Below are 18989 nucleotides of genomic sequence, written 5' to 3' on the forward strand. Positions count from 1 at the left end.
ATACTATCTCCTTTCCCCCATGGCAGAAACAGTACTTAGACATTGCACATGGCATAATCCTAGAAGTATTCACATAGGGAGGGCTACAATGATGATGGCGTTTGAAAGCATGAAAATAAACATGCACGTGTTTGCAAAGATGGCCACACGCACAAGAGAACGTGTGCAGGTGGCAAGGCTTGAGGGTGAATGCATTTTATGGCTGACCCATAAGAAGATCTGTATCACTGCAAATCAGAGCACCTGATCAAGCAGGTACCCAAGGTGGGAAAAAGAAGTACTGTTAAGCGTGGAATAAGCTTCTTCAGCTTGGAAAAGACACGGTTAACAGTATATACGATAGGAGTAAAATCCCAAGTAAAACAGAGCAGGTGAAGAGGGAATAATTTGTTTCCCTGTTTGTCAGAACACAAGGAGTAGGAGTCATTGAATGAAATTCTCAAGTAATAGATACAAAAATAATAGAAAGAAAGTACTCTGACTCATTATCATAGGATATTGTGGAGGAAAAAAATATAAGTGGATTAAGGAAAATAAAGACTGGAGACGTCCAAAGAAAATAAGTCCACCAATGACTGTACAACACCATCATCTGGATGCACATCAGGTCAGAAAGTCCTTAAAGCAGCGACTCCCAGAAACCACAAAGGCGTATCAGGACAAGACCTATGCTAACATAGTTTTTAAAAATTCTTCCAAAGCATCTACTTTCATAAAAAGATGATTCTGGGCTCGATTAATTCTTGCTCTGATCCCAGTGATCACGACTGCCATGTTGCTTCAAATGGGTATGCATGGAGCTGAAAAACATTCACACTGCAGTGTAAGAGAATCCCATTTGTGGGCAGTGCCTGTGCAAAGGGCATGAAAGAATGAGAACAATGCTGGCACCTATGAAGAGCATAAGCTTGTCCAAACTGGTTTCAAACATCTGTGTGAGTGGCACTGGGTGGATTCTGCTGTCAGCTGTACTCTTACCTAGAACCTTCTGCAAACAGGAAACTTCTGATGGGCTGAAACACAATTCACATGGTTTCATGCCCAAAAAGCAGAATTCAGCTTCAAAGAAGCAGAAGCCAGCATACAGGTACTGCTTAAAGGACCCTATGACATGGAGTTAAGGAAGCACACTGAAACAGCAGCCCTGAGATGAAGAAAAGAAAGAAGCATTAAATGATAGAGTTTGAAAGATTAAAGACCTGGATCAAAAAACTGCTAGCATGCTTGTTCCTTCAAGGAGCTCTGTATCCTTATGAAGAAGTTTTTCAGGCAAACAAGGACTAATTTTTCCTCAGGGCCCCAGCTAACTAGGTCATTTCTACTGGGTTGTGTCCATTCAGCTACATGCAAACTCTAGTCAGCAGCAAAATCATGATAGCAAAATGCTACATCTCTTAGCCTCCTTCCCATGAACATCTGAAGATTTCTCCCACAAAGGGGATATGCATGGCATGAATAGGAAAAGCACTGTTTAAATTTTGGCATCCCCCAGGTATCAGTACCTGTCACCATAATATCAGGAACCCATATTTAGTCCTTTCTCCTTCATACATTCTTCCCCTAAAAAAGCCTAAGTGAGACAGGATCGTACCACTTGCTCCTTGATCTACTGGTCGTTTCCCAACAATTTGTCTTTCAGAACCTAGATCACTAGCACAGCGTAGAAAAGGGTAGATATTGGGCAGAGATGTCAGAGGCACCCATTCCGGTCTGTGCTGCACACCACTCCGCCGCCAAGGCACTTAACCTCTCTAATAAGGCTCTTAACCTCCATAATGTTCAGCCCAAGATCTCTAAGCATGTTGTGAAGGTGACATAAGGCTGCAGCTGTAACCCCAAAGGAAAACTGAAGTATCAAGAGGATAAGTTACTTTTCCTCTTCACAACACGACGAGTCAGTGACCTAAAAGTGAGCACAGACAGCAACACTTCCAACTCCAGGGCCTTGCTCTAAAGACTTGACTTTGCTGCTTACAATGTGGTATTTTGTGACCAGGGACATAACATCTGCAGGGGAGCTGGGCTTGACATCTGACAAACTCCTTTCATTTGTGAAATAAGCCAGATGGGAACTTCGGTTGGCTCTCGAAAGGAGTGAGCACCCCTTCTCCACGAGCAGAGACCTCGCAGCCAGGGAAGGCTCATACTACACATCTGTTTACTCTGAACAAAACCAGCTTCTTGCAGAAACTGTGCCCAGCAAAGCCGTGTGCTGTGGTCCTCACTGCTGCCACACCAGCCTATGTACAGCTACCTTCCCTCACTGGAGAATTAGTTCTAATGAGTCTATTCCACAATAAAAAAATACTCAGTTAATCAATGCGCTCTTTAGAGCCCTTCTGCTGCCCGCGGGTAAACAGTTACCACCAGCTCATAAAGTCCCTAATTTGTCTTGCAAACAGTGGGTGGTTAAAGTAGCCATTTTGACAGGGGCCCAGGGCTCTGCCCTCACAATACAGACAGCTGGATGGCCAAACAGGGAGAAAGCCACTGCGCAGCCAGGCAGAGGGGAAGCACACACCCAAACCCTCCCGGTGGTCTACGCTGCAGCCCTGTCACACAGCAATGCCAGCATCCTCCCCAAGGGAGCTGAGCAGAGGGAACTGACTGCCTAGGAGTAAACATCTACAGAGCCCAATAATGAGGGGTGGGTAACTGTCAGAGTGAAAACGTACCGAGGAGTGCAAGAGCACATGGAAAAGAGCATTCATGTGTGACTAGAAATCCATGTGAGAAAGCGCACAGCAGTCCTGAGAACAAGAACATGTGTATGAGCAATGAGGAGAATAAAGAATGCTCGGCCAAGCATGTAAGTTATGAGAGTAAGAGGGCAGTGGGGCAGAAGACTCCACTGAAAGAGCAGGATGGACTGATCCAGGGTTCCCATAATAACAGCAGCATCGTCCTGTCCTGGCTGTGTTACTTCTGCTTGTGTCTCTACTAGCGATGTCATCGTCCCTGCACACCGTGCAGGCCTTGGAGACAGCCCTGATGTTGTTTAAGGCAACACTCATTCGTGGCATAGTATCATGGGTCAACACCTTTGTCGGCAACATGAACAGTGGGATAGAGTACACCCTCAGCAAGTTTGCTGCCACCACCAAGCTGTGTGGTGCAGTTGACATAGTAGATGGAAGGGATGCCATCCAGAGGAACCTGGACAGGCTAGAGAGGTGGGCCCATGAAAACCTCATGAAGTTCAACAAGACGAAGCGCAAGGTCCTGCACATGGGTCATGGCAATCCCAAGCACAAATACAGGCTGGGGAGAGAATGGATCAAGAGCAGCCCTGAGGAGAAGGACTTGGGGGTACTGGTGGATGAGAAGCTCAACATGACCCAGTAAAGTGTGCTCACAGCCTAGAAAGGCCAACCGCATCCTGGGCTGCATCAAAAGGAGCATGGCCAGCAGGTCGAGGGAGGTGATTCTCCGCTCTCATGAGACCCCACCTTGAGTACTGCATCCAGCTCTGGAGTCTCCAACATAAGACGGACATGGACTTGTTGGATCAAGGCCAGAGGAGAGCCACAAAGATGATCAGAGGGCTGGAACACCCCTCCTGTGAGAACAGGCTGAGAGAGCTGGGCTTGTTCAGCCTGGAGAAGGCTCCAGAAAGACCTTCTAGCAGCCTTTCAGTACATAAAGGGGGCCTACAAGAAAACCAGAGAGGGACTTTTGACAAGGACATGTAGTAATAGGACAAGGGGTAACAGCTTTAAACTGGAAAAGGCTAGATTTAGACAAGATATAAGGAAGAAATTCTTCACTATGAGGGTGGTGAGGCACGGGAATGGGTTGCCCAGAGAAGTTGTGGATACCCCATCCCTGGAAGTGTTCAAGGCCAGGCTGGATGGAGCTTGTCTAGTGGCAAGTGGGGCTGGAACCAGATGATCCAGGAAGGGGTGGCCCAAGACAGAAGAGCTGGAACTAGATAATCTTTAAGATCCCTTCCAATACAGACCATTCTATAATTCTATTAGTCGTACTGGTGGAGCATAGCAAGGCTACGCCTTCCGAATTCAACCATTATTCTCTGCACAGACACCAACAGCTTCAGCACGTGGTGGAGAGACCTGTGACCCTGAGCCCTTGGTGTATGTCCTGTCAGATCCTGCCAAGATGAGAGGAGACAGGAGTTCCTGGACACCTCAGACTGAGGCAGAGAAGGTACATGTCCAGCCCTATGGGTCACTGAAAAGATTCAATGTTACGGTTGACAGAGCCTTTCTTTCCAAGGCATGCCAGGCAGCATTTGCCATTTGGCCACTTTCATCCCCATTGCTGCCAGCTGAGATGTGCACAGAATGCAAAGGATCTCTGCAGAACAAAAGGGGGCTGACAAGAGAAGCCAAAAGGCTATATATGGAAATGGCCACAAGTTGTACCAGAGGAGGTTTAGATTGGACTTGAGGAAAAACTTTTTCTCTCAAAGAGTGGTAAGGCACTGGAACGGCCTGCCCAGGGAGGTGGTGGAGTCTCCGTCCCTGGCAGTGTTCAAGAGGCGGCTTGATGAGAAGCTACAGGATATGGTTTAGTAGCTGTGGCAGCAATGGTAGTGGGAAGACGGTTGGACTAGATGATCTTATAGGTCCCATCCAACCATGTGATTCTATGATTCTATATGCAGGGGACTACCGAAGTGGCTGGTCCTCACTGTATCTCTCTGAAATATTTCACAAAATCTGATTATTCAACTGTAGAAAAGAAGTAAATTGAACAGAGAACTCATTCCAGGTCCAGGTGGGATTTAGCAAAAGCTATGCAGAAAGCTGAGAAGGAAAAGAGTCTCAACTCCCCCAGGATTCCACCCCAGCCAGGACAATGCCAGATGCTTCCCTGGGCTCTCCTTTCCATTTCACATAAAGATAAACGAGGTGGAGTTCCTTGAACAAGAGGTAAAAATTCATTTCTTAAGTTTCAGTGGCAACAGGATGTGGACTGCAGTATAAGGTGGTCTACTTTGATCAACCCTTGTAGCCGAAGTTGGGGGACTAAGATCCTGTTGGCAATGAGAGGGCAATCAGGGGAGCGAGGCCTGGAGTTCTCTGTGATAAGATACTTCCTTGTGGAAGAATTCTCTAAATAAACATGCACATGAAACACACATTCTTTTTTTTCTTTTAAAATAAATCATTCGTGCCCTGGAGGGAATTAAAGTTTTGATATCTAAATAAGATCCCACATTCACATTCAGACAGAAACAAACTCACTGGTTTTTAAAACCTAAAATAAAAAAAAAAAGCCAATATAAAAGTCCTTTGTTAGTGGAAAAGAAACTCAACAGGTTATCAGTGGGACCAGCAAGTGGAGTAGACTGCAGGAGGAGAGGGAAAATGACTGAACTAGATTTATATGCCAGACTACGCACAGATGCATCAGAAATAAACTGTATATAACACAGTGTTCAGTGCCAGGTCATTAGCAATACAAGCGACCATTTTAAATTTAATTTTCATTCAGAAAACATCCCTTTAACTGACCAACACAATGTAATCTCTGAAGAGGGAAGTTTGTGACATTTGCTACCATGAAGCCCTCCTTTTAGAAAAGACCTCCTTGCAATCCAGACCCTGTGATGTCCAGTATGAAAATTTGTTCTGTATGCTCTCAGGAAGCAAGGTGAGATTTCTTCCCCTGGTAACTGCCCACCACCACTCCCTAAAGGGTAGCCTTTCAGCTCAGCACAGGCAACACTTACCTGGAATTTGATTGACATCTGTCGAGGTGTTTTCATGGTAAGCAGAAGGGAGAAAAGGAAAGAGAGAGGGAGAGAGAAGAGAGATAAGCCATTAGAGATGCACACAGCAACTCAGCTTCCTTGCATGGAAATCAATTTCATGCAAAACCAGAAGTAATTAGGTTTGTTTGAAGGCCACCCATCTGCAGTCAAGCACCCAGCCATGCAAGGGAGGAGGCACTGGCTCCCTCTCCACTGTGCATGTAAAAGTCAATCCACCATCATATCTGTCCGGAGAGAGAGTTCCTGGAATCAGATAGCACCAAGCCACGTCAGTTCCTGTAAGAATATTGGTTAAAATATTCTACTGTTTTTCACACACAAATGCAAAAGAAAGAAAAAAAACCAAAAAACAAAAAACAAAAACCAAGAGAAAAACCTGCCTGCAGTAGGTTTCTATTGCACATAAATTCAAGCAAGTTTTCAGAAGAAAGGAAAGAACCTGCTCCCCTTTTACGAGGGGCCATGTGAATTTATGACCAGGTGTGAGACACTCAACATAGTCCCAAAGTCTAGAAAAGAGCCCATTCCTTTTCATTCTTCCTGCCCATCATTCCCAAAACAACATCCTTCATTGCAGACAGCAGTGTGGGTGGGGTAGAAGGACTGCCAGAGGTTTGCATGTCCTGCTTGTTGACTTTTTACAAAACGCTGAATTCAGACCAAACATCATTCAGTATTTTTTCTCTTTGTGACATAAGATCACTTTTCAGAATCAATCACATAAATCCCAGAATAAATTAGTCCTTTAAAAAGGAGAGGAGCAAGACTATGTAAGGGATAGTATCAGTCACAGAAAAGGCATGTCTTTGAATGTGGTGTCTGTTTTGGGCAGAGCCCATCAACCCCAGAGAACATAATTTTAAAAAATGCCTCTTAAAACTTTTTTAGTATTCCCAGTTTAGTCTAGCTCTGAATAGTTACACTTGTCATAACACCATGTGGGAGGAACCCCTGAAATCTCATGGGATTAAGACTAAATCAGTATTTTCCTTCCAAGGCAGCCCTCCAAAGCAAACATTGAACTTGCTTGAGAAAACAGTGGGGTCAGGTGCACAGCTGGCATTCTTACCGAGAGGCCTGTACCTTGCCCAGGAGTTGTGCTGCTGCAGGTATCATCTTTCAGGACTTCAAAGCAATACATTAACAATTTGGACTACTCCAGGTCCCAGAACACTTCTGCCACAAGCCTAGGAGCATGACATGCTGGGTACTTTGGCTACACACCAAGGTCTAAGAATGTATTCTCCTGCTCCAAATATCCCCTCCCATTTCCATCAGTATTGCCCCCTCCTGTCCAAACCAACTGTGTTGCTGTGAAATTGGTGCCACTTGTCTTGCCGAGACACTTGCATTTCAGTGGTGACTGAGTGATTCCCGAGCATGTTGCTTTTTGTTTATCACTTTGTAAGGGCTCCAGAATCACTTGAGGAAAAGTCCCTGTGGTACATCACACAGATATCAAGCCATCCTTCCCTAAGGAGGTAATAACCCAAATAAAACAATGCACAAAGAGGGGAAGGACTGTTGCATCAACTTATTTAATTTCCATAGCTTCTACTAAACATATATGTCAGATCTGATGAGTGTTATTTGTTGCCTTTCCCTTCTTAACACGTAATTGTATCTAAGAATTGGTGTCTTGGCATGCAAGCCTGGAAGGACACTTAGCACTGAAAGTTTGTCTGAAAGTAATTATTTCTAGGTAGGAAAAGAAAACAAGTGTCAGGCAGCAATGCATGCACTGAGGATGGAAGGCAAAAGGAGATGAGAGCAGGGGCAGAAGGAAGGAGCAGACCCTTAAACACTGCTGCAGAATGTGAGCATGATGCCAAAGAATTTACAGGCCCACAGCTAGGACTTGAATTGAGATGCTGCTTGGGAAAAATCAGTGGCAGTCAGAGAAGATGATCACACATTTCAGAAGAGGAAGAAGGGAGCACCGTAAAGTACTGCAAATGTTTCTGATAATACATTAGCTGTCCCAAAGCCTATTCTAAGCAGATACAAAGATCTAGACCCATGTTGCCCTCTCAGCCTCCCTGTACACCTGACAAAGGAGCAGGCACGGCTGCAGCCTGGGCTCTCTCCAGGGCCTGAGAACAGCAGGCAGCCTCACCAGGGGGTCTGTGCTCCAGGAGGAAATCTGCGGACTGTTTAGGGATCAGACAGGATCAGAAAAGCCAATGGAAAGAGCTAACCAAGAGTAAGCAAGGGATAAACATATTAAGCAAATAAGAGAAGAGGCAGTGGGCTGTAACTGATACACTGCTTGAAATAATACTTATTTAACTGTGCGTGAATTAAACAGGTCATGAAGCTGTTAAAAAGGGGAACAATGAAGTGTTAAGAGCTACACAAGCATCTCTAAAATGTAGTTTCTCAATGGCAGGTAACAGGGGGCAGACAGCGAGGGGATTTCCATTTACCCATATTTTCTGTTCCGATGACCCTAAGAGCAGCCATCCCTGATCCTGACTAGTTTTACTCTCAGCTTTCTTTTTCCTCTATCTTTTTAGGAAAGTCGGCACCCAACATAATTTCTGTATACACCAGTTGCATCAGAAAAGTAAGTGCTTGCATCTCAGACACTTCTGCAGTATTTACTTACGTGACAGCCTAGGTCATTAGTGTTACTTCCCATATCAAATACAAAGAGTGTTTCTTGTATTGCAGACACCCCCCCATGTGGTATCTGCTGGCAAATGCTGATTGTCAAATGGTAAAAGTGTTTGGTTTTTATTTTAAAATACATATAAGAAAGTGCTGCTTTCTTCACAAAGACAAAAATGGCATACAGACAATCAGTCCTCACAAAAAAAACCCCTACAATAAATACCACTGTGGCATGCAATTGAAATTGCCATGCAAGTTCTCACAGGAAACCCCGTAACACCTCCGCAGCATGTTGCACCACTCCACTGTGGTGCATAATTAAAACTGTGGTTGCGTATATCGACAAAAGGGACCGTCAATAGGAAACCTCTGATGCAGTACCTTATGGCTGGTGGCTCCACTATTAGAAGAAATCTAATGCCTCAAGGAAGGTAGAAGATAGAGATGGCAAATACACAGAGTGACCAGATTTGGGGAGCTGAATTACAGCTTCAGCCCCTATCATCTGAGATATGTTCTCTTAAATTATCTTCCTGTTTTTCTGGTTTGCTTTCAAAAGCACTGTTTAAAACAGGTCCCCACTCCCTTCCTCTTCGAACAGCACTACCTTCCTCCCCCTACAGGGACCTCCTACCTGCCACAGGGACAAAGGAGCTACAGCACTCCTCAACGAAACAGGGAGCATGCAGAACCCATGGCTAACGACAAGCCCAGTGACCATGGGACTTAGTGCCATGCAGAAGGAGGTTTCTCCAATTTCTCCAGCTCAGAGTACTTCAAACACAGAAAGGTCTCTGCCTCTTAACAAAAGACAAGGCAGAGTTTGCTTTATACTATACACAAGAGTCCGTTTATCGTGCCTTTGTAAAGGCCTGAGCCGCAAGCCGGTGTTGTCTGCTTTTGTCCTTTGATGCTGGTAGCTGGGTTAAAAGAGGGATCAGCAGGGCTGCTGCCTTTGTCTGGTGCAGCCCCAGCCATCTGGGTGGGGTGGAAGGGGAAGGAGAAGGATGAAGGGGAGAGGGAGGAACAAAGCAAACATTATTATAGTTCAGATCATTCCTGTGCCTGTAGAGGAAACATCTGAGGTATTTTTAATTCTAAAATTTTTAACAAAAAGTTTAGCCATAAGGGAAGGTGTCACGAGAGTCCACTTCTCTTTCCAACTGGAAGACAAGGACAGCACAGACTTTCTATGCACACCAGCCATACCAGTACACACCACCTTGACCTGAACTGACCTGCTTTCACTCCCATCTTCATGGTCCATTCAATGGAGAGTATCCTGCCCCTTTGATGGGCTGTGGACATCAATCTTCTGCCAGCCAAACTGAGAGCCACTGACTGAATTCACACATCACAAACCAGCTGTCAGGCAGGAGCATCCTAGGCTAAGTGGAAATGAGCACCTAGAAGAGAATAGCACTGTCTTGTACTACGAGTCCCTCAAGCTCTCCAGCATCCCCCTCCAGGGCTCCCTGGTTACCCTCTCTCTGAACGCTAGCGTGGGGAGAGGACTGGGGAGCAGGTAGAAACTGAGGAGAGGTGGAGCGTGAAAGTTATATGACTTAGAGGCATCTTTTTGTCATAGGAGATCCACTCCCAAATAAGAGGAGATCCTGCCTTTAGACAGAAAAATGATCTCATTCTGAAACTCACTCACTTGCCAAATACCTAAAAAACCCTTTTCTAAAGCACATTTGGCTGTCATCATGCTGCAAGTACAGAAAATGGATATAGGTACAATTTCACTGGCAGAAGCATGACTGGTTGGGAACTCTCAGTCACTTCCTTTGACTAATACAGTTCAGAGATCATAGATTGATGCATTTATGGCAGCCTGTGAAATTATTCAGAAGATATGTGATGAGCCAGCCTGGACTCCTGTGGTGTGGTAGTAAGAGATGCTGGTGACTCAGAACTGGGTGATTTCCTCTCAACTGAGCTCTGATGCAACATTTTAACAACAGGATGAAGCTCATTTTGGCTGAGCTGGAAACCCCTTAAACTGCAATGAGCAAAGTCGTCATCAATTTGACACTTCATCAAAGTGTTAATTCCAGATGCTGACTTGACAAATGGTCTCATACCATCCTAACCTGGTCTGTTAAAGTAAAGGTAAATATGTGGTCCTACTTCACGTCCTATTCCAAGCTGTCGGACACCAATGTTGTTGGTGCAAAACTGGATGGACTCCATGTCTTTCTCTTCAGAAAACAGTGGTTCAAAGCCAACTGGAAGAAACTTAAAAAGAAACTTAAAAAGAAATAGCATTGACACTGTATAAACAGCTTCCAAAAACAATTTGCTTGGGTAAAGATGGGCTCTGTAATGAGATCAATCCCAAGCATTAGCACAACATCCTTGTAGTGTCCATGCTCACACAGGAGACAGACACCTTTAAGATTGTTGTATTTATGGTTAACTAAGTTAAAATCTTAGCTCCATTAAATTAATAAAAGACTTGACAGTTACTTTGATAGTGTCATGATTTCATCCCTCATAACTACTTTACATATTTTGTCTTACTCTGGTAATAGACTCAATTCCTGATATCTTTCCACTGATTCCAATGGAATTGCCACAGAAATAAATTTGACCAATTCTATTTAATTTGCTAAATGTTTAGGATACTGAAACAAATCCAAGACCACTTGAGCCTATGATGTCTGTCACTGAGCTGCACACTGGGCTCATGAAGAACTTCACAGTACTAGCAGGTGTAGGCCTTATTGTCTCACTCCAGAAGAATAGGACCCTGTAATTTGTGTTAATGGAGTGTTGAACACTTCTGATTTTATTCAGTAGAGACAAGTGGTGACACATACACAAACAAATTCATTACAATCAATTACATTTCTCTGTGTCCTTTGTCCTATGGGATCTCTTAGGCTTTAGTCTCTTGGGAATAGTACTCACTTGATACATTGCATAGAATTCAGACATTTGTGGTACTGTGCAAAGAGCTAATACTTGGGATCCCAAAGCACTTATTAGCTCTGAATATAGGAATCATTCATCCAGTACTGAAATGCAGCCAGCTCTGAAGTGAAAGACACAGATGTTTAACAGCTTATAGGAATGCCATAAAGTAGTTTAGCAAGTCAGAGTTAGAACAACAAGAACTACTTAAAGAGGCACAATGAAACCTTACTCCAACTTGGCTCATTCTACTAAAAGTGTCGTGATTTTAAAGCACTTCTGATTTAAATGAGGTGAAGGGATTTGATCTGATATCTTATCTGAATGATTATCAGTGATTTGATGCCTCCAGTGCTCTTTTCCACACCATTTGCACTACTGCTGTTGGCAGCCTGCCCTCTCCATAGAGTCAAATGTGAGGTTGGCTGACACGTGCCTGAGTATTTCACCCTCTAAAGAGTATGAAGTTTGAGTGGGTCCTATATCTACTAAAGAAAACAGACCGTTTACCTCAAGGGGCCAAGCTTTCTCCTCTCAGGCAACCAAGGTACTCAGGCAGAGTGTACACTACAGCTAGCTGGGGAGAGATTTGCAAGCAACTATCAGTTTGCTTTCATATCAACATGATATAGATAAATATTAAGTATGCCTGCTGCTTTCAGAAACCAGTGCATAGAGTTACTTAGCTCCAGCAAGAGTAGAAAAGTAACAAAAAAAAAAAAAATTTAGAGAAATGTATTCATAATAACCCCTCTAATTAACTCTGTATCATTACTATTCTTAGATAAAGCTGCTTGCTGATTTCATGGCTTTCAGTGAAGCACCATCTCCTCCCACACATCCCAACAAATACGCTCATGTACATTCCTCTGAGCCCTGGCTACATTGCTGGGGAAAAAGCCAATAGTTCCGTAGCCTATTGCTAGCAAAAAATCCAATTGGAATTTAATTAGTTAGTGCCCTCCAAACAATCTGTTGATCTTCACTTAAACTGCCTAGATACATTGCCTGAGCACTCCAGGATGAAGCTTCTTTCTACTTCATCCTAGGTGCCTGGGCATTGGAGGAAACAGAGGATTTGCTCCCTGCTATTTTCTACAGCACCTCCATACATCTCCATTCAGCCAGTTGTGTCCACAGTCTTGTGAAGCACACAAAGACACACAATTCTATAACTTCTGAAGGGTAGACGCAAGCAGTAAAAAACAAAGTGTCCTCTGTACTTACCATAGAGAGAATGAAAAGAAACTTATGATGCAGAAAGGGAAATTTTGGTTTAATGTTAGAAAAATTTGGTAGCTATAGGGTACTGAGGCTCTAGAACAGCTTGGCTACTGGGAGTTATCCACTAGCATTGGAGACTGTTAAAAAAAGGCTAGATAAGTATTTCTCATTAATTTTTCAGATACACCTGATCTTATCTTGGAAAGACTAGTTGGCCCTTGAGACCTTTCCCAATCCCATTTTCTACGATTTTATTATTCTAATTCAAAACACATTCTCCCCAGACAATCCCATCAGTAACAGCTGCCAGGCATCAGAACTGAAGAGCTTCAGTAACGGAGCAGGGCAGACACCAAGGCCAAGCCTCTGACAGCAACCAAGAGCAAGTACTTGGGAAAGAGTCAAAGGAACTGAGAAAAATCACACTACCCTTATTAACAGTTTCCAGCAATGAGAAAGACTGGTGAAAGTTGCATTATGATCAAAATGTTTAACAGCCTTGATGGCCTCTTCCCTCCTTGAATTTGTCTGGTGTCTTCTGGAAGTAGAATTGGTGCAGGGTGAAACACTATTTTTGTTTGTTTCTTTAAAATCTGCAGCTAAATATATCACATCGGGCATCCCTTACCTGTTGCTTTATAAAAGATTAAGAATAATCATTCTCTATTCAGCATCACCACAGCACTCCTGATTACAACTATCTGCCTCACCTCCTGCTTTAGCTGCTTCTTTTCTAAACTGAAGAGCGACGGTCCATGATGACCCTCTGCACATGACAGCCATTCTGTGCCTACAGTTTCAAGATAACTAAGTTATCTAGAGCAGGACTAGTTTTGAATTTTATCTTAGCATTAGTTGTACCAGGCCATTTGTGCAACTACTGTATTTTAGCACAGGTCTAAACCCATCAGAAGCCTGTCCCTCCCCTAGGGGCATACAGCACGACTCAGTCTGGCCAAAAATCCAATGAGGACAAAGCTATTACTCTTGTCAGAAACACAGGCTGACAAGTTTATGAATAAGAAATACAGATTGTGTTTGAACAAATCAGCCTAAGAGCACTCTACCTCTCTGGAGATCCTTGCTCCTCACCAGGGCCTGGTTCAGACCCAGACCCCCTCTCTTCTCTTTCTGTTTAGCAGTATGATGTACACAGCCCTATAAAGAACGCTCATCTGCCCAAGAATTCACTTGCAACACGGGGAGCAAGAACAACCTATAGCTCCTGTGAAGGAGGAATAAATACCAGAGCACAAACAAAGCATGTTCTAGAAAAACATGGACACTCCCATGGCGTGTGCCCAAGTTAGGCATGTGCAGAAGATAGTCTCCTCCACAAACACTACGATTTGTCATTCAGTGTTCCATGAAAACAGCAAAAGTCGCCACATGGTTCATTATGTTATGTACTAGAAGTGCCAAAGCTTTTTCCACCTAAGTGGCTACTCACAGAAAAAAAAGATGATAAAATAACTTTCCTGCCTTTAGCTACAATATTTGGGACCACTATTTATACACCATTCATGTATCAGGAGCAGTGGCAGAATTACATAGAAAGTTGGGTTTGTATTTTCATAGGTTATCCTCAGTGGTAAAAAGAGGAAGATGATTTCTCTTTCCCTCCAACCTTGGATGAAACAAGAACCTATGACTTCCTAAAAGCATACATTGCTTATACTTCTGCCTGTTTTTTTCACACTTCTATAATATTACCTAGGCATCTCTGTACCTGCCGCCATGCAGACATGGCTGGAAACTCCTACTCTCATTCAGATTTCCCTCCAAGGTGAGAGAGCCTCAACCTTTGCAAAGCCTTTCAAAAACTACTTGCAAGAGTTACATTCCCATGGACAGCTGCTTCTTCATGTTCTAACTACAGTTGAAACTAGCTTCCCATTACAAGACAAATTTCTCTTGACTTTAACAAGGATCAAACAATGTGACACTTCAGTGGCTGCATTATATCATAGCAAGAGATGTCCTTGCAAGCTGGAGGTGACTCACACAACAGATCTTCAGGATACAGGAGCAAATTTATCTCCAACAGCCTTCCTATTTTAATTGATTTGGGCATCAGGAAGGGATGGGAACTGGACGGATCTCCCTAAACAAAAGACCCCTCTCCATGAGGAAGGCCTTCCCTGGATTCACCAACATAGCTACTTCTCAGATCCTGCAAAAGCAATAATGCTAGAAGGTTATCAGGTTATAAAGACAATAGGGAGCTTGCTGATTATGATGCACAACATTGAACTTTCCAATGCTGACCACCACAAGAAATTAACCTATTTTTGAGTAATCTCGTGGCTTACACTATAGTGAGCTAGCCATGTGACCCAAGAAGCTAAAATTAGTTTCACTGCAGGCACTCTGCTATCTGCTCAAAGTACTGAAATCAGGCCCATGGTGTTTCACCTCTGTCTGCATCACCTGCAAGACTGACACAGAGACTGGAAACCAGGTCATTACCAACCATATGCCACAGAAAGAGGGCACCTCTCCTCCTATTGAGCAAGAACCTGCACACATGCTGAGCATTTTCAGCTTTGTCTTGTTCTTAGACCATCACCATGACAGCTACCAAAGGCATTTACTACCCCCAAATCCATTGCAAATTGTGCTGCCTCCATTTCTCTCTTATCATCCAAAAAATGATGGATGGGAACGAACTTCGGGCATATTCCCTGTGACATATACAGCACTGAGGATATTCAATAAATAGTAACACAAAGAACAGAAAAAGGAGTTAACACAAGGAGATTTGGAAAATAAAGTGATAAGTAAGCACAGAAAGGGCTCACTAAGCCTATGAAGTGGCCCAAGCTATAATCTATTTGCTGTACCCAGTCTTGGAATTAATAAAACAAATCCCTCGATAAGTCTGACAGAGTTATTAGAGGATGCTAATATTCCCCTCAGAGCAATCTGAAGAAACAGAACTGGAGCCATAGAAGGCTGTGACTAGCCTAGTCAAGCAAGGGTGGAGGGAGAGAAAGGGGGACCTTGCTCCAAACCCACCTAACTCTCATTGTCAGCATTGCTTACTCCTACTCAGCCTGCTCTGGAAAGGGTCAGAGGCTGCAAAACAAGGCGGAAAACTGCAAGGAGGAAAACTCCCCATCCCCACTTCTGCTGCCAACCTAATCTTACATGAGGCAGGAAGAGAGATGCTGCTCCACTGGTTGAGCTCTGTGATCTGAGCCCTTCCCTGCTCACAGCAGGCCTGGGTGCCAGGCCACAACCAGGAGGACATCTCGTACCACTAGCCTCAGAGGCCACCACCTGAGCTCTGAAGAAGCAGCAGCTTGTGCAGCCTTGGAGGGCAAGGAATACTCCTTTGCCCGGTTACACCTGGCACCTATTAGTGCCATATGCTAACACTCCTGTGCCGCATCGCAGCATCCCAAGACAGGAATGGCATAGTGCATCCATCTGCAAGGCACACAGATGTCACATAGAAATCGAGAGGTGGCATTCTCCACATTAAAAGAGACCTCTGGCAGGCTCCACCCAGTAGCCCAGATACTGTATCATCAGTATCATGGTACCTCTTTGTTGGAAGGACTAAGTAGAATTATTAGTATTTCACCACTGAATCCAACTTACACAATGTTACACACAGCTCTAAAATTTCTGAGATTATACATCTCTTCTTGAAAAAACCAGGGAGGGAGGGGAAACAAAACTCCCACCTTTTTTCTTAATACTGATTATAGCTAATATAGAGTCAAATCTAGGTTTATTACAGGATAGAGACAGGATTAATTTGTAACTCAGTTCTGTATTGGGAGCCTTGCGGAAGACAAGGAGTATTCAAGGAGTTACTGGTCTTGATCAGGCCATGTTTGCTCTTTTGGGCCTCATACTTAGGCCTTGAGATGCTCTTACTTTAGCAGAAGGAGCCACCACATGAGAACCTGCTGGAGTGCCTTGTGCTGGCCTGTGCTGCACGCTGGTAGGTGTTATGACAGAAATAACAACCCAGCCCATCAGGAGGAGATAACGTGATTCTGTTTGCTACACTAAATAAAAGGTACCACGCATGGGAAGGAAGAGGAAAATCCACCCAAGGCCTATCTGATGCTCCATGAAAGCAGGGTTCCCAGCCTCTGAAGCTGTTTGCTATCTATATTCCTCTTTTTATTACATCTTATTAACATATCTATGTTATTACACCATTTGTTGTTGAGCCTTCTTATTGAGGTCCGGACAAAATCCTCCACACTACCTCTAGCTCGCTCTCTCACCCACCTGCTCCCCAGTGGGGAACAGCTCTAAGGGAAAGACTCCTCAGAGAAGGCTGCCATAGTGCTGGATATCCACCTGGTGCCATCAGGTGCTAATATTTATGCTTCAATAGGTCTCTCTGGGTAAGGAACGACTCACAGTCCCCTGTTCTAAACACTCTTCTCCCTGAATTGCCTACTGATTTGAAAATAAAGACCATGATCTTGACATTTACTTGGTATCCATAATGCTCTTAGCATGCCTCTAAGTTTGGTATAAGTATCAGATAATTATTGATTCATTCACTCAAATTCCAATTAGGATAGAGTTCCAGTGTGCCTGTAAAGCGAGAACTCTATTTATTACACATAAAAATATATAGTGCATGCTCCTCCAGCTTACAATAATCACCCTAAATACAGCATGAGTAATCAGAAGAAATGCATCTTCTTTTCCTCTCCCTCCTACACCTACATATCATTTTTAGAGTATGTGTTAGTGGGTTTTATATTCCATGTTATTGCTGTATTTGCTGCTGCAATATATATATTTAAATTAAATAGAAGTCATCAAGAGGTTCTATTGGAAGCATTTGCCTTGTTTATTGTTGAAAAGCACTGCTTGGAAAAGAGTAACTGCTGACTTAAGTAAATGAGAAACATAATGACGGGAAACAGCTGCATTCTGCATCTTTCAAAACGCTAAATTTTCTTGTGTGAATGTCTAAATGTAGACCTCCAGCCTGCAGCGCAATCCATGCAGATGCACACCCAAGTGCATAATCACAGGGCAGGGCAGGACCTCGTACCCACTTCAGCAGATGTCTCTCCTCATTGAATGGACTAGGATCAGGCCCATAAAATTACCAGCACTTGCATGCAGAAGAATTTTGAGGTTTTTATTTTTTTTAATTACATAGCCTAAACCACTTTTGATTAATATGCCAATATAATACACATAAGCTCAACCAGAACAACAGAAAAGGCGTAGGGAAAAGAGCTGTATATCTTTTTTGTATTGAAAAAAAAAATGGTTTAAAATTTCTACCCTCTCTCAAATCTGTGAAAAGGAGTATGTACAATAGTTTCCACGTTCATTTTCTCACATCTGTTATACAAAAGATACTACTGAGCGGTACGACGCTTTTCACCTCCAAGCCACCAGTTCAAATCCACTGCGTGTCAATAAAGATTCAAAGTCATTCCCAGCTAGCAATCCTTCCATGACCTAAGTGAAGGCAGATAAGTGGAGCACCCAATTCATATCCTGGCTGATTTCTGAATCCAGAAAAGCCACCATCATAATAATCAGCTTCCAACAGTACACAAACATGATGAGCACTGTATAAACTGGGAAAGCAACCCCCTGCCCCGCCCCCCCGCATGACGACTGCCAAACGCACTGTCAAACACTAGCAGTAATTGATATCTCACCTGGGTCTTAAGCACAGAAAGAACACAATTTAGTCTCTTATTTCTAAATGCAGCTGAGCTGTGCCATGCCGAGCTTCTTGTCTGGTGGATCAGAAGCTCAACATGAGCTGGCAATGTGCCCTTGGGGCCCAGAAGGCCAACTGCATCCTGGGTTGCATCAAGAGGAGCGTGGCCAGCAGGTCGAGGGAGGGGATTCTCTCCCTCTACTCTGCCCTGGTGAGACCCCACCTGGAGTACTGCATCCAGCTCTGGAGCCCCCAACATAAGAAGGACATGGACCAGTTGGAGAAGGTCCAGAGGAGGGCCACAAAGATGATCAGAGGGCTGGAGTACCTTTCCTATGAGGACAGGCAGAGAGAGTTGGGGCTGTTCAGCCTGAAGAAGAGGAGGCTCTGGGGACACCTTATAGTGGACTTCCAGTACCTCAAGGGGGCCTACAGGAAAGATGGGGAGAGGCTGTTCAGTAAGGCCTGTTGTGATAGGACGAGGGGTAATGGTTTTAAAATAGAGGGAGGGAGATTTAGATTGGATATTAGGAAAAAACTTTTTACAATGCCAGTTGTAGAGCACTGGAACAGGTTGCCCTGAGAGGTGGTGGATGCCCCATCCCTGGAAACATTCAAGGCCAGGCTGGATGAGGCTCTGAGCAACCTGATCTAGTTGGGGATGTCCCTGCTCCTTGCAGGGGGGTTGGACTAGATGACCTTTGAATGTCCCTTCCAACTCTAACCATTCAATCATTCTATGATTCTATAATATCAGAGCAGAAAAAGAAAAGTTCCACCAGATGCTTGTTGTGTGAGTAAAAGCTAGTACCTCTCCTCCAGAGACAG

General features: G+C 43.9%; 1 protein-coding gene across 1 annotated transcript in view; it reads right to left on the minus strand.

The window, feature by feature from the left end:
• NRXN3 (neurexin 3) overlaps positions 1-18989 on the minus strand; it is a 1051320-nt gene that overhangs the window by 956413 nt on the left and 75918 nt on the right. The window contains exon 3 of the mRNA XM_086748180.1: positions 5699-5716. Within this exon, the coding sequence (XP_086604306.1) occupies positions 5699-5716 (18 nt within the window). The remainder of the gene's footprint in view (positions 1-5698; positions 5717-18989) is intronic.

Source organism: Chlamydotis macqueenii, chromosome 5 (genome assembly GCF_036417535.1).
Source record: "Chlamydotis macqueenii isolate bChlMac1 chromosome 5, bChlMac1.mat, whole genome shotgun sequence".
In the NCBI taxonomy this organism is placed as follows: domain Eukaryota; kingdom Metazoa; phylum Chordata; class Aves; order Otidiformes; family Otididae; genus Chlamydotis; species Chlamydotis macqueenii.